The sequence below is a fragment of the Dermacentor variabilis genome, chromosome 9 (genome assembly GCF_050947875.1).
Source record: "Dermacentor variabilis isolate Ectoservices chromosome 9, ASM5094787v1, whole genome shotgun sequence".
Taxonomy (NCBI): Eukaryota; Metazoa; Arthropoda; class Arachnida; order Ixodida; family Ixodidae; genus Dermacentor; species Dermacentor variabilis.
This window is the reverse complement of record NC_134576.1, coordinates 118368362-118392444: the sequence shown is the minus strand read 5'-3', so window position 1 is coordinate 118392444 and position 24083 is coordinate 118368362. Positions and strand designations below refer to the sequence as shown.

Sequence of the window (24083 nt, the reverse complement as noted above, 5' to 3'; positions counted from 1 at the left end):
TCTAACTTGGACCAGTTGGCCTGTAACTGCGACCAGTGGGTCCCAGTCAATGTCAGTTGGGACCAGTTGGATTTTAGTTGAACATTTTCACTCGGGTAGCTAGTATACCACTAATTTGTGAGCGCGATTTTTGCAAAACCTTTGTAACAATTAGCCAATTCATGTAAGCTCTTAATTCACATGTCAAATTTGTCTGCTTTAGTTGCTCCTACGGGATGCAATTTGCAGAAAGGCGATGTCTGTTTCTTGATGCAGGGTTGGATTTGTAAACTTCGGGCTTGTATTTTTTTCTAACTTCCCGGTTTTCGTCAATTTTTGTAAAATCGTCGAGCCTCTATATTGAAATTCTGCTCGCTCAAATGGAATGAATTTCATTCAAATCGGACCGGTGGCTGTGTCAGAAAAGCATTTCTGTGTTTTGCATGTGTTCGAATAGGCAGCATCGGAGTTCAGTCCCGAGACAAAGATTTACTCTTAAAGTACCATGGTCTGTGTCGACAAATCGTCGATGACCCTGATAGAAATTTATTCCCCAAAACACTCGTGGTCTTTTCGTTGTGCAGCTGCAGACCAGTTAAGAGCATGCCCTCCGGCTGTATTCTGCACAAGTGGCGAAAGATGGCGCGACGTGTCCAGCAGGGGTAAAGATTGAGGGGCTTTAAGCAGGGGGCTCACAGCGTGAATGCGAGGTCACAGCTGGATGCCCCCTACTCTGCTCTTGTTCATTCTTTGGCCCCTCCAACCAGCTTGAACACCGGCGCCCCGGGGGCAAGCTGGGCATGCGCGCCGGCCGACTCTTCTTTAGTTTGCCGAGAGAAGCGGGGGCGTTCAGGCGAAGTGGCGTGGGGAAATGCGCGAAGGGGCAGAACAAATGTACAACGGACAAAAAAAAAAGCCGAAAGGAGAAGAAGGACCGTCCGGAAAGAAAAGCTCAGTCCATCGGCGTTTGTCCAGTACGTTGTTGGCCGGGCGCCGTGGTGGCCTCCCGGCGACCTGTCGTCGGTGCCTGGACGACGTTTGCTTCTTCAACTGCAACGTTTAAACAAAAAAAAAAAATTACGAACGCGTTGGCTTTCGCCAGTGGCGTGTGCTTAACGATATGCTCGGCACGGTTATAAGTCGCCTGCACAAAGCCTGCCGGTAACCGAACCGAGCGCCTTTTCGCTTCGTTCTCGAGAGACGGCCTGGTGCTCCCTCCTCCGACCCGCCTACGCACGTTTCTCCGGAGGGGCCGGTCTTTTGGGCGTCTCTGCGCGCCCAGCTACAAGGGTCCGGCCGTGCGCGTACCTACCTGCCGACACGGGAGTATAGTAGTAGTAGCTGTACGGCCCGCTGGCGAGTCGAAAAAAAGCTGTCGCACCCACGCGATTTCGGAGGGCGCCTCGCGTGCCCACACAAGCCGTGGGGGGCGGCGTTCGCGGTGCCAGCTGCGGGAGAATTCCGTCGGCCCGACTCGAAGAAGCCGCGGAGCTGAGCTGTGCTGGCGGCAACGGCTCCCGTGGGCCGTGAACAACTGTTGCGGGGAAACCGACGGAAGGAAAGCAACAGTTCGGACGGAGAGCCTACCCCCCCGAAGACCGAGAGCTTGTGTGTGCGTATGTGTCCGTGATTCCGAAACCAGGAGTTGTGACTTTTCCGAAGATGGGTGCCTTTCGGGGTGCCGGGACGTTGCCGGCCTGTGCTTTATCTTCGGCTTTCGTGACCGTCCTGCTTCTAGCGGCGACGCTGTGGACGGGAGCTGAGTGCAGGGGAGACATGAGATCAAAGTCGAGAAGTAAGTGAAAGTTACTCATTTCGTGCATGCGATGACGTTCGCGTCATTGGTTAGCGTTGGTGTGGTGTACGCCTATCGACGCAGCAAGTGGGTGTGTCCGACGAAAAGACTCCTATACAGTGCTTGCATTCAGTTAATCCGGATACATGTGTCAACGTGGCCACCGTTGTATAATAGCAGCATCGGTGGGTCCGGACGTCCTCGTCGCGGCAGAACGGCCAGAGAACTTGGCTGTTACGAGCAGAACTGGTGCGGTCGAGCAGCAACGTCGGAATACCGCGGTTCCATTAAAAGCAAGAAATGATTGCATCACTATGTCCCTTCAATCAGTCATGTCAATCGACACCCACAGATCGAATACTTCGACATCGTTGACTATAGAGCATCGTGCGTTACGTATACTATCGCGGTCGAAACGCGCGTTTCTCAGCAAGAAACACTCGAAGGTATGGGAAGTGTCAAAAATGAAAGCGCTGCACCTTATTCTGATCGCGCAAGGCTCGCTATAAAGCATCGCGTGCATGATTCCACTCGCAACGCCTTGGCCGCCTGCGAATGCACGACCTTGACTGCATACCAGAACTATTAACCCGTGCGAGCCCGCGGTGCACATTCGTGCGTTCTTGATGGTCACGTGACGTCGCGGACGGGTCAATTGTATGTTGATTTCATGAATCACGGACGCTGACCCATCGTCGCGGAAGAAATTGGCATACGCATATCGTCGACGCGGTGCGTGTCGCGCCTAATCTGTAATCTGGCGGTGTATAATCGCAGCTGTGCGACCCTTGTGAAGTAATTAGACAGGGCCTGGGGTTCGTCTGCAAGGGCTTTTTGTTGCCTCCTAATCGTTTGCTGTTCCGTTCGCAACGCATACACACCAATTGGCCTTCCGTGTTGCGTCATTAGTGCAGTCGCTTCGTGTGCGATTACTGGCTGCCATCATGCGATCGCTCCGATCTATAGGAGGCAATATTGCTCTCCGTGGGTCTGCACTCGCGGTGTCCCTATGTGTGCTATGGTGTGTGCATGCATTCTGCGCGGATTGTTTATGCATGAAGGACGCGTCCGTATGCTGTTGTCAACAGCCTTTCGACTGCGCGTCGCACGCGAGCGCTCACCAGACGCACTTATTATCCTCGTTACGTTTATTCTTGGTCATACAGCTTCGACTTCATTAGACGTTATCAGACGTGAGCCTTGCTTCCATATATCTGCCGTACAATGGATGTGGAAACAAGAGAATCAAAGGACATCGGTGGTATAGAGCTCGAGTTGATTTGCTCCACAGCTAAAGTTCTTGGGCGTGTAGCGAAGTTTAGGTGCGCGCCTGTTTTCAGTGTGTTTCTTTGTAAAATTACACCGCCGCCGTATGTCCTCTAAGAACAATGGAGGGATGGTAACTCTTTTATGCGGGAGTGACGAGCTTGTCCAATCAAGAGTTGCCGTGCCTCCCGACAGAGTGCGCTAATTACTCTGCTCTAATTAATATCTAATTAATCGCGTGAATGGGTTTCAAACTTGAAAATTAACAGCGCAGAAGGACTTGGAGAAGTCAACAGACGGCACGAACGGATGACGCAAGCTCTGCGCTTGTCACAGTTCTCGTATCGTCTGCTTCTGTTGTCACAGCATTTGTTTTTTTGTTTTCTGATTGCATCGTCTGCTCATTCGTCCGTATCGTTTACGCTGTTCTAGAATATGAAACTACGTCAAGGCGCTCGATAACTCGAAAATGGGGCATATCGATAGTTTGACATGGGACAAGCAATTTATTCCTTGCAAAAAGGAATTTTCAGTGCTCTCGTTTTTTTTTTTTTTTTCTTACACCAATCAATATGGTGACTCCTGAAAAAGCAGCCGCGCATCTGCCGGGAAGACACACAAACCAGGGTCTATAGAACCACAACGAAGACACAGATTGGCCCTTGAGCACCGCGTTCCTTCGACCTCTGCCGCTGAAGTCACCTTGAGGACCTGTCTGCCCGAACAAACCCGAACGAAGCATCCCGCAAGTCGTTAAACAGAATCGTAAAACACGCTTCAATTTAGGGCGCTTGGAAATACAGCCTCGCTCCGCGGCGTACGGGTAGCTCACACTAACAAGCTTCCGAAAGCAGTTAGGACCAACAAAGAAGCCGATGGCTTGCAGAGATCCCTGTCGGAAGTATAGACGGCCGACTGCCTTCAGGCTACCCTGCGCGCCGTTTCACAAACACCGTGCAGTGAAGGGAGAGCTATGCGGGCCGCATTAACTGATGAACGAAAACGGACTACGTGTCCGAAAGGCTTTGTTTCAAACATGTATACAAACGTTTGCGTCGCTAATCCAACCGTTAAGTCCCTCCATTCAGCAACCGTCCTGCGGTTAGCGCTAGGCAATTGACGATATTTTCCCTTGCTCATAGCTCGTAATTGCATGAAGTGGCCCTATCTGTACTGCACCGAATTACTCGCTTGAGATCTGTTTTCTTGCTTTCTTCTGGTTTGTACCCGGTGACCGCGCAGCCCCTCTATTCTTCCTTTCTTTCTTTTTTGCGAGGTGTCTTTTCGTCAGGGCGAGTAAATCACTTTTTTTTCAGGAAAAGCCCTTGTACGCATGGCCATTCATGGCTCGAGAGGGCGCTACGGGAACAGACGCTGTCGGCGGCGGCTCCTTTTTTCTTTTTTGCCTAAAGAACATGAAAGACTCGAGTAAGAGTCTTCACCCCCCCACCCCCCCCGCATGTTCGCACGTCGACACCGCTGTTAGCGGATGCGCGATGGTGTTTCTTGGTTTTGTTACAGCCTCTTCGAACTTGCGGTGAGGAGTGTCTTTTCCCGTTTGGCGTGTACGAAACGCTCGGCGTGTGTATGAATGGCTCTCACGGATAAGCCAACGTCAAAGACACCGCCATATGGAGCTCCCGGTGTCCTCCCTGAGAATACGTGAGGAACACGGCTCACAAATCGCGGCTCGAATCAGCGGTGCAGACAGAGCACGTCAAGACAACGCAAATACCGCAGACACATCATGTCTTCTTTCCTACGTGTTGGGTTTGAGTGTTTGCGTTTGGTGGCCGGTCAAACATTAAATTGGAGCAATCGGTTCGGACTGGTAACGATATTATACTTTCCGGAATTAAGCCGTGGTCTCTTTCAAAACTCAACTTTAGTTCATCGGAAAAAAAAAGGTTGATAATTATTAAATGGCCAGACTTGCTTCTTTTTTAATTGCGGGCTGAAACCCGAGCACAGCAGCGTCAGTTAAACATTGTAGTGATGTCAAAGCATTTTCTCGCACTTTGGCCGCGCCTGGATGCAGAAAAACTCGGAAACTTGCTAAGTTGAACCTTATAATTCCTTAGAATGCAGTGTTCTTAACTGATGACGTTTACTGGACCCGAATACGCGCGTTGTCAAAATCCATGACGTCACCAGGAACTGATGCGGGAGCGTCAAGCTGGCGTCGCCACCTGTCTCGAACCGTTTCGAAAGGATCATCATCATCGGAATCGTTTTCACGTGGCCCGCAGGGTCTTCTGCTGCTGCGAGCACGAGGTCGCGGGTTCGAATCCCGCCTGCGGCGGGCGCATTTTGATGTCAGCGCGATACAAGAACGCTCGTGCACCTACATTGGTAATCGCACGATAACTAACGGTGCGCGTTATAAGGACGCCTCTGGTGGTTAAGGTCAACCCAGAGCCCTTCACTATATACGGCGTCTGTAACAGCTTCGCGGTGTTGCTTTTCGACGTTCTAAAGCTCATCGCTCAAATCAACTCGGCCGTAGCGTGACCACGGCCAGGTACTCTTCCGAATCTGGTAAGACGGCATTGCTTACTGTAAACGCCTCCATGCGGATACGTTCAGTGGCGTTGCAGGTCACGTGATAACCGCTAAACGCAGTGTAACCGTGTATGCTTTCGGCTGCGAACCGTACACGTATAACGACACGTACAAGGCAGGCAGTGTACGCAAGACTAAGAGAGTATACAGGTCGCGGTGTGTGTGTGGCTACAGAGGTGTGCCGGTCCCGTTCGCCCACGCACGCGTGCTTCACGTAGGAAGCTGCGGCGCACCGTGGTGCCCCAATATGGGACACGCCGCCGTCGCGCCTACGCGAAGAGCACTCATCGCGATGGGGAGTGACTTTGCGCGGAGAGCTCTGCACAGATGTGTCGTTCCTTTTTTTTTTTTTCTATGTTAAACCTTAAAGGGAAGCAACAATGAATCGTCTAACACTGGCAAAGGATTCTTTCAAAAATCCGCTTTTTTAGATCGCGCGGAGGAGAAAATGAGCTTATAAATAGTCAAAGAAAGTGAACGCCGGAACTCTCTTATTTGAATTTAGAGCTCGACCCCGGTACCATTGCGGCAGTGTTCACCTCACAAATTTCCAAGTGTTTTTTGTTTGTGTTTTCACATTTGGGCCGTTCCGGTGGATCGCAATCGTTTCGAGAGTTGCCAGCCTGAAGAGGTGATTTACGTGGTCTTCCAACTATTCTCGGTTTATCATTGTATAACCGAAAGTAGATGGGCCAATACGATACCAAAAAAAAATAAATAAAAAAAAATCTGGGCTCTCAGCCCAGATTGGAACCTGAAATTTTAATTTGAAATCTCCGCCTCTAAGCCCCTCGTACCGACGACAGCACGGACGACAGCGACCGCCATTTTGGCGTGTGTTGTGTGACGTCATGAAGTGCAGGGGGGGGGGGGGGAGCGAGATGGCACTGCTGTGTCGTCTGCTTCGAAATGTACTCCAAAAGCAGAAGTGAGCGCCGTGCCGGGCTCTAGCTTCGCTAGCTGTTCGCTTCGCACGATGTGGCACTCGAAGGCACAACTAGGACGTCGTTGTTGTTAGAGCTTACTATTGAAGTATACCTCTAGTGCACTCTGTATTCGTTTCACTGCGCCCGCTATTCATTCGCTCGCGCGAGAAAATTATTTTGACCGCTCCACAGAATCTTCCGCGCGGAGGGTATAAGTACGTGCCGAGAAAATCGCTCTCTTTCTCTTATCACCCGATCGAGGTAATCGGAAAGTTTAAACGCACTTGGTGTTATATTTTCCGAACACATGCGTCGGCACATGCATGCGCATGTTACTAGAAAGCAAGCGTCTTCATTAAGGGTTATTGTCGAGCAATCCAGACATTTGTCTTTTTGATTTCTTCTCGGGACGCTCGCCCTGCGGCATAATTGGCGTAATTGTTTATTAAAGGGAAATATCGGAGGCCGGAGAAATTACAGTAGTGACTTAGCGAACTTGTCCATGAGCCTACACCTATAAAAAGTGCCCGCCTGATTTGTTCGTAGCTTGGCAGCTGTTAGCATGATTTTTCTCGTGGTGTACTCCCAGTTGAAAGCAAAACAATGAATTTATATATGCGTGTTTCTTTCTAAAGCATACTTTACCATTTTCTTTTTACGGGGAAATCCATGTTACTAAATTTGTATTATATCCAGTTACTCCTCGGTACACTCGGTGGCAAATTATATATAAAGACGTATACTTAGCCGTCTCCACAAACCTTTGTGATTCGGGCTTATCTAAAGCCTTAAAAATTGAAGCGAAGTACGGTACCCATAGAGTAATAGCAGCACTTGCACGTCAGAGTGAATATATTATCACTTATGCCACAAGGCATTGCACAAACTATGGAATGCGCCACCATTGCAAGTAGAACCAACTGTGGTTGGATGTATGTAGCGAATTCCCACGAATCCTCAAACTACACGATCGCGGCTTGGATTTTATTTACATTTCTGAGAATAATACCTTGAACTGGTTTCTCTAAATTATTGTGCTAACGCTAGATGTCCTGGCAATTGTCTGCACATGACCTTACCTATTTACTTCACTTTGCTTATTTACTTACTTTCACTCACTCACTCACTCACTCACTCACTCACTCACTCACTCACTCACTCACTCACTCACTCAGAATACCCCCACTGTCAAAATACATTACTGAGGGGAGTGCTTACACGATCTATAGTTATTACAAAGTGTATTACAAGCGTGAAACAAAGAGTCGCTACATTTTGAATAATAGGTATTTTAGAAAAGAACGCGAACCTAAAGATAAAGACATATGCAAGCTTTTACTTGTGCAATATTTGTCGATGTAAAAACACAGTAGTAAAACTTCCAAAATAATGTTTCTTTACCGCGCAACGTTAGCGAAGTATTTCAGATTAGTTCCATGGAATGCCGCTTGGCGGAGGAAGTGTCGTAAAAGGAAAAAAAAATTCATCCAACCCGTATGTAGCATGAGGCTACAACGCCAGCTTAACGCTTTCATAAGTGCGCCGGGATATTCAATTGTAGCCGTAGTCATGCGGGAAGGCGATTCAATTCGTTGGATGTAGGTGGCAGGTATGGATATTAAAAAAAAAGAAAAAAAAAAGAAGTCCACCTGCGACGTGGAACGCCAACTTCGTGAACGCGATCGGTTCTAATTATTTCGTTGCTTGAGTCGAGGCAACGTCCATCTGTGTACCGTAAGCAGTGCACAGATGGATCTGTGTACACAGCATGATTTCTGCTGCCTACCAAGAGCTGCCCTACAAGCCCTATCTATATGAGGCCTCGGCCGTCTTGAAACATGTGCACAAAATGTGCTAAGTAGGCCATTATTATCAAGCCTTTGTGTTACGTAGGCACCAACAGCATAAATTAAAAAAAGCGAACAATTCCGAAATTGCTCCAACGCTTTCCGCTGCCAGGTTAACATGCATTTGTAACACTGACCTGATTCAGACTCCAAAACGTACATCTGGGACTACTTCGTGATTTCGCACAGGCCGTGTAATTAAGCGTCCAGATAAGGTACTTCTGTTCGCGTTTCAGTTTTTGCCGGTTGTATCAGCACTGCCTCTGCTGCCTACCATACGCTGCCCTTACAAGTCCTATGAGGCTTCGGCGAGCCTGAAAAAAATGTGTGAAAGGTTCTGGATTAAGTTCGATCTCAAGTCTTTGTGGTATGCACAAAGTGCCGGAGGAATAAGTTGATCGCGCAAATCGTGGTGATGACCGGTCCTGCCCCGGCGATTCCGCTCCCTCTGCATTCCTGTGCCCACTGCTAGTGCCATTTCCCCGACTGCCCCCGAACAACGGGACATCCCTCTTTGTGCTCGCCTGACGCAGTTCCGAGAAAAACCGCCGCGCCGCACTCCTTCCACTCTCGTTCGTTCCCCCGCCATCCTTCGACTACTTTTCTGCACGCCCGCCAGGGGTCGCGGCCTTTCGGGCCGGAGGCGACGAACCGCGAGACACCGCGTACGGGTCATCAGCTCGGAGAACGAGAGAAAGGGTGAAAGGGTCTGTGGACCCCACGGAACATGGAGGAAGGAAAAATTTTTCCTTCCTCCGTGACGTGGAAGAAGGGAACAAGCTTAGAGGGAGCGTTACGTAATGCAGGAACTCTCCGTGAAACCATTCCTTTCGCCTTCTCCCTCGCCGGGTAGGCCCAACACGTGACCTCTGAGACTCTGCGTACGGGCCCAGAATGTTTTTGGTTTCCGGTAGTTTCTATACTTGTTCGGCTGCCCTGACTTACTGACTGTGCACTGTACCTGACTCTATATAGCAGAATCACTAAAGCTCACCGCGCGCTTTGACTTGAGGATCACGTGTAGGTCCGACTCGCTTGGGTTCAATCGGGTGGCGCAGTGCTCCCCCCTGGTTCTGTCCTTTATCCGTGCTGTCAACCGGCCTGCTATACACCTGCTTCCTCGTAATTGTGTGCAGTACCGAGCGTGGCTGTATTCCCACCATGAGCCGCTTAGTGCGAGTGAACTGTACTTGTGTGCGACATATCAATGACCAGCCCGTGACTGATATCAGTGTTAGTGTGTGTGCGTATGTTACTTCGCTCTCGTCCGCTTTCGCGCTACCTCTGCTACACGAACGCGTTCACAAATCGGTCGCCCAATTTTTCCCTGCACGTGCTACTGCGAGCGAGGACCCGTGTGCTGCGTCGTTGTTTCACGAGTGTAACGTTAAGTAAGGGCATTACATTAGACTGCATGCATCAAAGCGAGCCAGGAGAGGGGGGTGCGGGCGATGGCGCAAGCAAAATTGATGATAAATATTATTTTTTCCTCCCAATGGAGCGGTCAAGCAAGCCTAGACAGAGAAATAGGTTGGTGAGACGCAAAATTAGGTTTTGTAAGCGTGCGTATAAGCCTATTCAAAAGACCCGCCGTTAAGTGTCGCCCTAGCGTTGAACGAGAGGCCTTCCATGTCTCTCCGGTTGAAAGCATAGCCTCCGAAGTTGTCGACGTGCCACAGTGTTGATAATCTCTGAGGTCAAATGCGGAAACTCATGTAGTGAGACTTGCTCTCGACAGTCGGCGCGCGCGCAGCGCGAGGCTTCCAAGGAACCTGTACTGCATTTTCTCGTTTATATCTAGCACGGACGCGGGCACGCAAACTTGTGCTAGTTAATAGGTTGCCACCAAACGAACGCGTTTTGAGTCAGAAAATTGTAGAATCATGGTTCATCCGTCGTAATCAATCTTCATGTAATTCTAACCGTGGCCCCCTACCGGATGTTTAGGGCAGTTTCATAGATAAATAGGATGTATTTCTCATTTGTCGCCACTTGTGTACTGCCGATGCCACCCGCATAGGTGGCGAAACGTCTCTGTTTTTGTTATTTTTCGTTGAGTAAAGCCAGTGAAAACAACACTTTGAAGCGTTTTGAGTCCTGACCTCCCTCCATGTCATTATTGCTATGCATAATCTAAAATTATGTGCAGTTTTGGTAATCACTAAAGTTTGGCGAATATTCGAAGTTTCGAATAATTTGATATTACGCTCGATACAATGAAAGTTAATATTTGCCCCTAGAGGTAGGCGAACGTTGACCTCTTCGAATACTAATCGAACACGAAAGCAAGTATCGAATATCGAATGAAATACCGAGTCGTCAGACGCAGATACGTGTATTTATAGCAGTGATACTTACTTCGATATAATTCGGTACTACGGTTGTACATTGCTATTGCGTTAAAAAGACGTCAGCTAAGTAGAAGGGATAAATTATCTCTTTTATAGACAGGATCCCTACCTGACATTAAGAAAGCTGCGCGAATAGCATCTCAACATATTTAGAATATATTACCTAGAATATTCTAGGTACTGTATATTTAGAGCCTGATAGCAAACAAGATTTCCAAGAATGAATGGCTGTTGTTTGACTTGGTTTCCAAAAACGTTAAATAAGTGATTGCCGAGAAAAGATCAGGAGTGGTGAGAAAAAAAAAAGAAAAAGCTGTTGAATGGAATTTGCGTGTCGTAAACACGTGTCACTTAGCTTCCCAGATAGATGACAGTTCCAAACTTCAAGGGTAAGTTGTTGCGGAACTTTGGTTAGCTTCTAGTATTCGAAAATACCGAATACTATAGTTACTTCTCGAATACGTATAGTTCGTGTGTAACAGATTCGATTCCTATTCGAAACTTCGAATAGAATTGGGGGGCACCTTTACTAATTACTGTTTATTTGCGCATTGTGTCTCTTCGTTCACACACGGGTTATATACGCCTGTCCAGTGCAGGGTGGCCAAACCGGACGTGCGTGTGATTAACATCCCTGCCTTTCCTCTCTTCTGTTTCTTTCTTTCTTTCTCTCTCTCTCTCTCAGGCAGTCCAGCTGAAGTGGTGAAACTGCTTTATCTGACGCAAACAGTTTTAAAGTTACACATACTGCCTAGAAAATAATGACAAAGACGTGTGCACAGAGTGCGTGTTCGCAAAAATGCGCTAGTCTACACAGTCTTGCTTTAATCAGTCGTGGTGGCTTAATTCGTGGCTGTGGCTTTGCACTGATGAGCTCGAGACTACGGATTGGATCCCGGCCGCGGCGGCCGCAGGTGAAATGCCGATACGCTCGTGTACTTATATGCATTTACGGGCACGTTAAAGATCTCCTGGTGGTCAAAATGCATCCGGAGATGCCCCCCCCCCTCCCCCGCACTACTGCGGGCCCCATAATCGTATCCTGGTGCTGGCACGTAAAACTGCAGAACTATTATTTTTTTTATAGAATGAAATTATTACTTCACTGCAAAGCAAATTCCCATAACACTTCAATGCACTAGATGTATACTGTGTACATGACCTGGAATATGCAAGTCCAGTGCACTGCAGCTCCATTGCTTGAATCGGCGCGGAAAACGATGGCTACACAAAAATTGGAAGGACACAGGGCGAGCTCTGTCCTGTCCTTTTTGTGCTGTCATCGTTTCTCGTGCTGATCCAAAGAATAATGCATCAATCCCCATTCGCCCAGCTTTCCACCTAACTGTAGTTCCACAACTATCACAAAACAATAGCCTTTTTTTGTTATACATAGCTTCACAAAATGCCCCAATGGTATTATATGGCACGGTTCATTTTCCACAGAGAAAGTACGACATTACGGAGGGAAAGTGGTGGAAAATGCAGCTCGTGGGGCAGCTTGACCAACCCCAATACCCGTAAAGCAAAAGTAGCAGCAGAGCGATGTAGCTTTCCTAACAGTGATCCTCAATTTTCGCCAGCGGCGCAATCGTGTTGCTGCCGAAAATTTAGACCAGCAGCATTGTAAAATAGACTTCGTTACTGCAATACTCGGTTCTGTTTCTCTGGTTCAACTATGAGCCCCCAGGTTGCTGCACCGTGCAGGACCCAGGTCGCTGCGCCGTGCAGGACGTTCACGTTTGCGCGATGTAACGCCCAGTCCGCTTGCGTTTACCGGAAAAACCGGACACGCTAGAGCTCTGTTAACTTAGACAATAATCGTTTCTTTAATTTTATTTTAACAGCTTGGCTAACGGTAGCTGGGACACGCAAGGTATATACAACTCAGGCAATACTGACAAAGCCGCAGGGCTGGTAATTGCGTAGTTTTCTTGTTAGCAGCCTTCAAACAACACTTAAGCAGACGACGTGCGCACCTGGTGGTTGTCGCCATGACGCAATTCCCCCCACACATTCCCTCCGAGATTTTTTTTCAGCGCGTCGCGGGTGCCGTCTTATCTCGGAGGTCATGACGAGGAGCAGCGCGTTGTAGCTCATGCGTCATTCACGACAAGCGATACGTAATGGCGGGCGCTTTTTATATGCGAAGCATTCCTTGAACTTTGCGCTAGGTCGGCAGGTTCCTGTCTCGCCTCGCCTTACTAAAAAGAAAGTAACGTGTGACCGATAGTGGAATCGCACCTCTGCTGCGGAGCACAGCAGCCTGCTGTTCTAACATTTAGGTCACGATCGCTTTTTGTTGTATAGCCTTAATTATTTGAAGTTCACTCATTATCAACGCAGAGGTTCAGAGGACGAGTACGTGAAGAGGCACGCGTAACAAATATACCGACCAGCGCGATTGTAATCGCATCAAAATTCTCTTGGTTTTGTCAAGCGTTCTAACCTCGACGACCATTCCCGAGGGCATATCTTGCGCTTTTTGCACTTCCAGATAAGGCGTTCATACTTTCTTGTAAGTGCTGTCACGTGCAATATGACTTGCAACGCCCTTGTTCGTGGTTGAAGGAGCTCCAAGGCTGCGCGGTGGCTCTGACGTGCCAAATAGCGGTTTAATAAATACCACTAATCGAAGATGTTTTTAGGTCTGGAACACTTACCCCGTGTCAGCGCAGCCGTACAGTCTTGGAGCCCCTTCGACCACTGGCACCGGTGTTGCAGGTCATATTGCAAGTGTCTGTACGTCCGTAGCTGTCGAGCGCAGTTCTCTCGGCAATCGGCAATCGTTGTGTCATAAGAGAGAGAGAGAGAGATAGCAAAGAGAGGAAATGTAGGGAGGTCAACCAGACGAGCGTCCGGTTGGCTACCCTACACTGAGGGGGAGGGGAAATAGAAAGAAGAAAAGAGGAAGGAAGTGATGACTGTGTGCAGTGAAGCATCGTGACACCAAAGCCGAGTTCCATAGGTGGCGATCTGCGTTGATCACATCTGGGGCGACCAAAGGGCCGGTGGTCGTTGCGCGAATAGGAGGCTGCGGGTGAGCTGTGGGGCCTGCTCGAGGAGTCGTGTCGTAAGGTAGCGGCGAAGGGCAGGCGCTAGATATGCCTTTGCTGCCACGCGGTCGCCTTCGACATCGTCGCGTCGTCGTGCTCTTGTCGTCACACGCACGTATATGCTCTGGGACTCGCGCCCACAACTGTTCAATTTGCGCAAACACGCTGGTTCGTGTGGTACCAGTTCGCAGAACCTCAAAAGTGATGGTGGGTAGCCTGGTATATTACTTATGCTTCGCATGGCATCGGGGTACCCACAGTGTGTGGGATCTGCACAATTTTACTTCTTTTTTTCTGTTTCAGTGTGAAAAGCAGTTTTTTTACGAGCGTTTCGCGCCGCCACTGCTGGTACTTTAAACGTCAAAAATTTGCACGAGGCTGCTCCTTCATCATCATCATCATCATCATCATCAGCAGCAGCAGCAGCAGCAGCAGCAGCAGCCTGGATATGCCCACTGCAGGGCAGAGGCCTCTCCCATACTTCTCCAACTACCTCGGTCACGTGCTAATTGTGGCCATGTTGTCCCTGCATATATACCCTATATATCTACTTTATTTCGAAAAAGCCTTTCTACACGGTCTAAAATTTTGTTGCAGTTGGTCTGCTATATGGTTAACCGCGTTTAAAGCCGCCCTTATAGCAAGCGTACGGAGGACCTAAGATGACAGAAACGCGGAGAGCGTTTCGGAGTATGCGGGAACTCCGAGAGCATCCGAGGACGTGCGCGTGAGGTGAATAATATAGTTAAGCACGAAAAAAACGCTTATGTGTTTAGGGGCGAAAATTAGGTTCAACACAGACTTTGCTTGTTTGCTTACGATTTCTAAAGATAAGCTTCGGTGCCGGTTTAGGAATGTATAGCCACCGTTTTTAAAGGTGTTGATGTACTCGCACCTGAGACGGCTAGTTTAGCGAAAAGTTATTGAGGAACCTCGTGCAACTTCTACCGTTGATACGCATGAGCACTGCATTGGACAACGTATGTTATCGCCTCCGAAATCACCCATCCAGAAGAAGTAGAACGCATGTAGACATTCTTGAAAACCGTGTAGTGGATACTATGTCAGCCTTACTGCTTCCTCTAGTTCCCTCAGCGCGCCTCGCACGTTCCAATAATGTGTCGTGGCATGCGATAGCGGCATCACGAGCACGCTCACGAGCACGATGACGAGCACATTCACGAGCACGCTGACGAGCACTCCTAGCAGCCGACAAACAGCCGCTTATAAACACTCCGTTCTCCCTAAATCCCTAGGTGAGGGAAAAACGGCAGTTCACCGCCGATTCGTAGCGTCCAATGCCAACGTAGTCGACCCGCCTTTTTGGAGGAGGAGGGCTCACACACGCACATACGCACTGGTTTCCCAGAACCCGAGTTGAGCGCGCCCTCGTAGCCAGGTGGTCACGCCTGACCCCCGCCGGCGCCTCTAAATTCCAGAGCTGGCTTTCTCCTGTAGTCGCCACGAGTCTCAGCTGACTGTGACGAATCCTGGGGCCCGAGGAAAACGTACCGCAAAGCACCCTTTTGTTAGGGAAGCTCTTCTTGCTGCATAGAGACCATGAAGACCCGGCAAATCAACCAACAATACAGGGGGCGCCAAACGTGGCCAGCCCGGCTGCCGTAGTCTCCAGTTCTCCGAAGGAAGTTCATGGTCGGTTAGCGCTGTCGTCCTCGCTGGTTCTCTGAAGGGTGCCACCACTGCAGGTCGATCGGAGCACGTGCAGCGGGCTGAGATAGCTTTGCAGAGCAGTACCCCTGCAGGCCGATCCTAAGCGACCCAATTGCCCCATTCAAGAATCCAATAAACACGTGCTGCTGAAATGCGCCGTTGCCAAGATATTTTGGAGGGCCGTGCATTCTGGTTTCCGTGGCCTTGGAGTTAACCGCTTTGTTACATCTGGTCGCTGCTCACGTGGCTGCTTTGCGCGGCTTTTGATTGCTGCGGGCGCCTTTTGGCCGACCAATGCACAATGCCCGACGTACGTGCGCGCGCGCGTAGGTCGGGCTTTGTGCGTGTTGCTATGACACGCAGTCGGACGCCGGCGTCGACGCAGCCCGGCCAGGTCACCCGAACGCGCGGCCAGACGCCGGCGTCTGCAGGGTCGGTGTAGTATAACACGGGAACATGGCGACGGATATGAAGTGCCAAGCTCGGAAATAGCGAAGTCCTGCGTTCAGTGTGGAGCGCACGGACTTGTGTTCATCGTATCGGCGTTTGGGACTGCCTTGCGACGCGACCAACGCACTGCTTTCTCCTGTAGCCCACTTGTCTATCGTCAAGAGTGCGCTTGCGGAACTACTCGACTTTTGCAGTGCGGCGCAACTAAGAGCGCGGCTCTGAGCACCGCATTTTTCTTTTCTTTTTTTTTTTTTGCCGCCTTCTCCTTTCCCCTCTCTTCATCTTTTTTCTCCCCACACCCCTTCCCCTTGCAGTGCTGTTGAGGTGTCCGCCTTTGAGAGACAGTTACGGCACTGCACTTATCTCTTCCATTCTTCTTAGAATTTCACACACACACACACACACACACACACACACACACACACACACACACACACACACGCACGCACGCACGCACGCACACGCACACACTAGCGAAGCAGCTGAAAAGGCTCGGCTATTGCGAAGGGACTAAAGCGGAGTCTACCCAAGATGAAGATTCCGAGCTGCGATAAAACACGCCAAGGCCTTCCGAAGGTAGTGAGAACGGCTTTATACAGATTGGATGTGTTTGATATGTTGCAGGGATTGGTGTAAAACTGCGAAAGCGTTCTTTTTTTTTGTGCGCCGTTGATAGGTATAATTGCGTGTTTTAGTATATCTGGCTGTGATGCCTCGTGTGTGCGTGTGCGCGTGCGCTTGTGTGTGCCTGTATGTGTGTTTCTGTGTGTTTATCACAGAAGTGCGCTGGGGGGAACCTTACCCAGACTCTATCTCTCTTTTGTCGTTAAGTGTGACTGCACTGTCCACGCTGGTACACATTTCTTCGGTCCTACTCTCAGACGGTGTGGAGGGTGCTATAGCTACCCTTTCTTTTTTTCGTTTATTAATGGGAAATCACCGCGCAACTCACGGTACAGCGGACTTCTTAATAGCTGTAAGGATTCACTTCACCTCTTGTCATCCTTCCATTCACCCTAGAAGTTGACGTAGCGGAGAAGCCGATTCCCAATACCATAATCTATCTATCTATCTATCTATCTATCTATCTATCTATCTATCTATCTATCTATCTATCTATCTATCTATCTATCTATCTATCTATCTGTCTGTCTGTCTGTCTGTCTGTCTGTCTGTCTGTCTGTCTGTCTGTCTGTCTGTCTGTCTGTCTGAATTGCATCTGAAACCGTGGCGCTGTACAAACAAGATCGAGCTTGCATCGTCGGCCATCGCCATTTTCTTCCCTGCCTTCATTCGCTCTCGTCGGACGCGACACCTGAGAGCTGAAATAAAATCGCCGTCGATGGATGTCCACGCGGAAGCAAGTGTTTCTCTCTAAGGCTGGATTATATCCTGAGCAGATGCAGCCAATACAGCTAGTACACGCTTGCTGCGGTGACTCAAAGGCATGGTTCTGGCGTTCTGGCATTGAGGCACGTGTGTTGATGGCTTTGATAACAGTTCGTTGTAGCGAGGGCGGTCGAAGGCAGAAGCTTCCCTTAGTTCAGACGTCAAAAAGCGATCGCAGATGACCTAATTGTAGCCTGCTTTGTGTTCCCTGGCGTATTTCGGGATCTGGGTGCATGGCGCTGGGCCTCTGGCACGTGAAAATTTGTTTGTCTGTCTGTCTGTCCGTCCTTCCCACTTGTCTCCAAGAAGTGCATCAGCTCTCTCGTGGCCTTCTGTACAAATTGGGCTCATGCACATGGTCCCTATACTACTGTGAATGTAATGCAGCACGCAAAGTCTGTCTTTTGTCTCTTTTATCATCATAAAAAAATAATAAGCCCGAGAGTGGGTTAAACTTAGTGTTTATTTAATGTACCATAAAGGACCCCAGGCGATGAAAATTAATCCAGAACCCTCCACCGAAGTACGTCCACAGTCGCTAAGGTTTGTCGAAACCGCCTGGAGGCAGCAGAACGCCTCACGGCCACTGAGTCACAGCTGCCGGTCAAGGTGCAACTTCGCATTGCGTGTTACGTCGGCGCCCCCTTCCGTGCCACCCGTCCTTTGTTTTTTCTGTCGATAACCACGGAGAGGGTGTTTTATTGCACGCGTCTTCGAGGCTCCTCACACTCTCCCCTTCCTCCTTCTAATCCGAGTCAACTTCGAACAATAAAACGCACATCCGGCGCCCTCGAGCGCTCTCCTCCCTGCGTACGTAACGGAGTGAACGAGTGTCTGCTTATCGTCGTTATCAGCGCGGTGGAGGAGGAAAAAAAAAAAGAAGCACACGCCCACGCAACCTAGGGACTCTTCTAGGGAACGGCGCCGAGTGCGAACGAGGAGTTTGGGTGGGCGGTGAGGAGGAAAAAGGGGGGAGAGAGCACCACGGACCGCGAGAGAGCTCGGAGCCTCGGTTTCGTTGCGTAAAACGCACCCCACCGACGACGAGTGTTTGGCGGCGGCGGCGGGAGAGCCGCAGCATTCTGAGCGGGCGGCGCGCGTGGTCGACGTCGTTTGTATGGTGGCCGCCGGCTTGGCTTGACTCGCGCGGTGTGGGGGCTTCCGTCACGGCGTTGAGGAGGGCGCGCGACCAGCGCCCCCAGCCATGTGCTTGAGGCCCCGTTCGGGGCCATGGACGCGACTGCGGCGCTCCACTCTGCACGCCGCGGACGCTTCGACGTCGTCGGCGCCCTCGGCGGTGGCGTCTTCGCCGCGCCGACGTCGCGGGGTCTGTGGTGGTGTCGTGGATGGTTGCGATGGTGGACGCTGCTGGCGCTGCTCGTCGTAGCGGCGAGTCCCTGCGAAGAGAACGACGCCTGTCCGTGGAACAGCGATTGTCCCGACTACGCCGGTGAGCTCTGCACACCCCTTTGCCGAGATAAGGCCCGCGGGTGCCCCCCCCCCCCCACCGTTAGATATATATATATAGCATATAGCCCCGGCCGTTGGGCACGCCGGGCGGTTTCGTCACTTTTGATTGCGCGGCCTCGTGAGCGCTGAGGAACACCTGGGACGGCTCGGCCGGCGCGCTAGAGCAGACGGCCGGAGATGGCGTGGGATCACGTTTCAATGACTGCTTTCGGATTCGTCTTACCAGTCGGCTAGTCGGTTCCGTGCAATCTTAGGACCTTCGTAGTCGGGGTTTGCGAACTCTATATACGTCATTACACCATGTATTGAAAATTAAGTTACTCGTCCCTGCTGCAGGTATGTATCGTGAAATAAATCGAATCTAGTCGGATCGTCCGCTCAGGTGTGCGTTCCTGCATTGACCGGCAGGCGAATGTGCATTTTTTTTTTGCCCGTCGCGGGGGCGTCAGGCTACAGATACGTAGAAATCTATTTTTCATCACACAATCGCCACCGGCTTCATCACTGGACGTTGGTGCATAGTGCACCTGTGCTACCTTTAGCTTATACCTATTGTTTAGCTTTATTACAGTCGCTGATACCCTCTCGTTATAACGTCGTAGAACTTAGTATATACTAACCGCTACGTCCCTGGGAAGTACGAATCCTACCAACTTTACTGTATACCTTGTGAGGGAGACTCGTTAGAGTCCAAATAGTTTTAAATTGGTTGAAGCACTCCGACGTTGGGGCGGTCCACACGATACTCGGAACGGCGTACTGTTTCCGAAAGGGCGCTGGACATTCAGAGGGGAAATGTCCTGAATCCTTCTGAATGTATTAAATTATGTGTACTTATTTTGTGGTAGGTAACCCTTGGCATATTCGTTTCTTGGCTCTACGTCGGGGGTAGAGGGAGGGCCGGGACCCTCAGCATCGTGTCCGGGATGACTCACAGGCTGCGGCGTTCACATGAATGCGAACAGGGGGCGAATCGTATCCCGTGTTTAGCGCATCGCGTTTATGTAAACGGCGGAAGTGCGCTGGGACATGCATGGGAAGGCGAACCTCAGTGATGCGACAGGAGAGATTATATAGTTCGAGACGGGGTAAAAGTCGCACCACGTTGCGTGCATGTAAACGCTGTCGTGTCGCATTGAGAGAGAGAGAGAGAGACGGCTGCCGTCGTGCGCTCTCTTCCACTCACTGGCAGAACGCAAATCGCCGCAAAGAGGCCCCAGCTTGTTTCGGGACGAAGAGGCATGCGCCCCATGTAAACGCTGTCGCATCGTAATGACCGTGATGGGCTATAGTGAATGCGACCCGCTACTGTCGCATTCATGTGAACGCGGCTCCTGTTCTGTATTGTGTTCGTCGTCACGTTCAAAGGCGACACTTCTGTGGCCGAAGACGTGACTGTTACTCGTTCCTGCGTATGCCGTAGTGAAAAAAACAACTACAGACACCACGCTGTGAGACTATTGCCTGTCCGTAAACGCGTATTACCATTTTCGGACTGACGTAGGCGTGGACAGCCGTGTTGGTGGTGCCACCTTGTGACGCGCTGTTTAACTAGCGAAGACACAAAGCTATTATTACGGAGACCAACCATATTCTAATTTAGGAGAGTGTTGCAAAGCGTCCGGAGTGACTTGTTCGTTTGCGTGCAGTATTTTCCTATTTTCCTTCGACGAGAACTCCCATGCAACATAATATCGTTACTAACGCGTTGTGCTTGGAGAAAGAGGCTTAAGATGTCGCTACCAGCGTCCTTATACTGCCGTCTGCGTCTCTCGTATTCCGTGAAGGACCCAATATTCCGTGAAGGACATCTGCAAGGACGCTGTAATACGGAAATGTCTCTAACATGGAAAGCTTTACGCGTTACGGCAGATCACCATATAGCCGTGTTCATGTGTGGCTTTCCACAGTGATCGTATTTTCCGAAGAATCGTATCTTACCGAGAGACCGTGCTTACAACGGAAATAACGTGTGGCGATGCTGCACTACTTGCAGAAAGGTCATGGGATCACGTGCTTTCCGCAAAGTCCCAAGTTTCCACATGAAAAAAAGATATATACGGAATTCATATGACTACGTGTATGGCAGGCAGTACAGGTTTCGGACGCGTCCTATATCCCAAAAGACCTCTCAAGTACAGTTTCCAGCGGCTGCCTGTATATACATGTAGATATATGAACCTATAGATCTAATTCGTTATGGATTCCGCCCCTAACGGCGATGTGACATTTGCTGGTGGCTTTGGTATTATCAGTACTGTCGGTGATCATGATTATGGTAGGTACTCGTGCGTTTCGAGAAACGGCTTTTTAAAACCGTTTACGAAAACGTTTCAAAACAGCCTTCCTGAAAAGGCTGACGAAAGATGGCTCACTGGCTTCACAAGTTACACAGCGTGCGCAACTGCTGATTCAGTGCCCCGCCCCCCTCTTTCTCCTCCAAAGCTTTACACCCTCGAAGAACTTCTTTTTTTAGCTTCCTTTTTCGTCGGTGTTTTTCTTTCCCGCACCAGACGGCTTGAGCTGCAAAAATAACGCTTGAAAAGTGGCGTTTACGCAAGCGCCAGCACAGCTTGCACGAACGTTAGGTGGGACGGAGTGTTGCTGCTGTCGCAGCACAACGTTTAGCGATGCGGATAAAGCTGAGTCGTAAAAGTAACAGAGGAAAGGGAATTGAGTATGACATAGGAAAGGAATCTAAGAAACCGATCAGCTGTTTACTCATATAACCTGAGTACTTCATTACACACACTGTATAGTCGTTCTTATTTCAATTATACGCACTTACACTGTATACGGTGCACTTTTTACGTCGATTCCAACCACCCAATTTATGGCCCATATGTGCGTAGTGGATATGTGCGCCATGTTTAAGGCTCACAATAAAGGGGACAAGAAACCTTGCAAAAGGTAATAATGTGTCTTACTGAATGTTGGATTCATATAATTGAGTCATTACCACATACATTATCACATATGCCCCTCGGTTCGCCTTCTCGTTAACTGTTATGAGTCACAAGATACAACGCAAACGAATCCTTGCTATACTTATGACGAGCGAACAAACGACATGCGTATGTGGACGTAAAAAAATATCGCACCGAATATATTTCTTTGTTTGTTTGCAACGGTAGCACAACTAAGGAAGGACCTTTTCTCGCTTGCCGCAGTGTCAGGCCTGTGACCGGTCAAACTAAAGGTATACACGAGGAACAGCTCCGCAAGTGCCACTCTGAAAATTGTTAGAGTCCGCCATGTTGGCGTTCTGCGCACCAATCAGAGGCGGCGTGGCCGCCCTGTGAGCCAATCAGAGACGACAAGTTGCCGAATTCGACAACACGGCGGAATTCGACGATGTCCATGGCTCCAGAATATAGGTAACTTCCAGAGGAGCGTACTTGAACGGTACCTATGAAAATATGTAAAATATGTAAAATATGTAAAATATATGTAAAATATCTGGAGGAAAGGCTAGCCCTCAAGACCTACAAATAGCTTCGGATAACGGCACTCTTTCGGATGAAGAAGCCGTCTCTATCCTAAACACTCACTTTGTTCAATGCTGCAGCAACATTTCTGCAGCAGATCCAGAAGAGATAGGGCATACTGTGAAACCGTCTCTGCAAAATTCTTTAATGCTATTTCCGGTGACACCAACCGAAGTAGAGAGCGTGATCAAAAACTTTAAATCAAACAGTGCTGCAGGTTTCGACGGTATCATGGCATCTCCTATAAAATATGTGTCTGACATCATCTCAAATGTATTAGCTCATATTATTAATAAAATGTTTGAGTCCGGAATTTTTCCCAGCAAACTTAAAATAGCCAGAGTCTGCCCGGTTCATAAAGGCGGTGCTGATCATAGTGTAAACAACTTCCGACCCATATCTACACTACCTCTTTTTTCTAAACTTTTTGAAACTGTTCTAAACACTCGACTAGAAGGTTTCTTAAGGAAATATTCTATTATTAGTACGGCGCAGTACGGATTTCAAAAAATAAATCATGTGAGGATGCGCTCTTAAATATAAAACATCAAATACTGCAAAATATAGAAAACCGTTTATACACGGTAGGCTTAATTCTGGACCTACGTAAGGCTTTTGACAGCGTAAATCATGGTATACTTCTGTGCAAACTTTATGACTGTAGTATACGTGGTACAGCATTAGAGTTAATGAGAAGCTACTTAACGGATCGTTACCAGTTTGTTTCATATAATCAGGCCTCTTCCTCACTTCTCAAAATACAGAATGGCGTGCCACAGGGATCCATTCTTGGTCCTATATTATTTAATCTATATATCAATGACCTTCCTAACATTTCTTCCTCACCTAATATCATCATGTACGCAGACGATACTAATCTTTTCTTTGCAAATTCTTCCTTGCAATGCATACAGAAAGAAATAAATGATTATTTAAATTTATTATCTTAATGGCTGTACATCAACAAACTACAATTGAATGTCAATAAAACCAAATATATGATATTTAGACCGATAAACAAGCCATTGCCTGTTAACATAACTGTTCTATTTCAAGCAAAGAGGCTAGAACAAGTAACAACGCAAAAGTTTTTGGGGGTATGGTTCCAAGAAAACCTCTCCTGGGATAATCATGTCAATAAGTTCTGCAATGATCTTAGCAAAGTAGTAGGCTGTATGTACAAAATAGGTGATTTAATTCCTTTATGGCTAAAGAAATCAATATACTTCGCCCTTTTTTTCTCGAAGCTATCTTATTGTGTCTTGATCTGGGGAACAACTACAACAAAAAACTATGATAAGTTATTAAACTTGCAAAAACGAGTACTCCGAATTTTTGAAAACTACCATGGTAGGCCGCGTGACTTACACACAATCTCTTCGACAAACATTTAATGATCCGAGCAAATCAAGTATTTTATTATAGATTACTCTAACATATAAAAAAACACAGGCTCCATGTTGTCAGCACACCCACTTCTCTTCGATACCCATTACGTTATGAAATCAAGAAAATACCATTCACGCGTACTAACTACGGACGTCAGGATATAAACTATCAAATACCTAGGCTACTAAACATTGTTGAAAAAAAAATTGATTTCTGTGCACCTAATTTTAAGCAAGGTATAAAAAACCTACTCATACACTATCAAATTAATTACACATAAATTGCTCTCGCACTAAATTTTTTTTTCTTTTTTTAATAATGCACTATATATGTATTCCTTAATATGCGTGGAAATGTGATTGCACAAACAAAAACTGAAGCATAAATGTCTTTTACACATAGTCATTGTATAATGTACACGTTATCTTGTTTATTTGTCTGTTG

At 48.6% G+C, this 24083-nt stretch overlaps 1 protein-coding gene across 5 annotated transcripts in view; it reads left to right on the top strand.

Moving 5' to 3' along the window:
• Positions 1-1399: 1399 nt before the first annotated feature.
• Positions 1400-24083, top strand: part of wb (wing blister) — a 199509-nt gene continuing 176825 nt past the window's right edge. For 2 of the 5 annotated variants that reach the window (XR_012822763.1, XM_075669110.1), the window contains exon 1: positions 18253-18742. Coding sequence is in view for 4 of the 5 variants with exons in the window: in XM_075669110.1 (XP_075525225.1) it covers positions 18523-18742 (220 nt within the window). In the remaining variant the exon portion in view is untranslated. Of the gene's footprint in view, positions 1775-18252; positions 18743-24083 lie in introns of those variants that run through there. The other 3 variants (XM_075669112.1, XM_075669111.1, XM_075669113.1) reach the window with 3 other exon arrangements.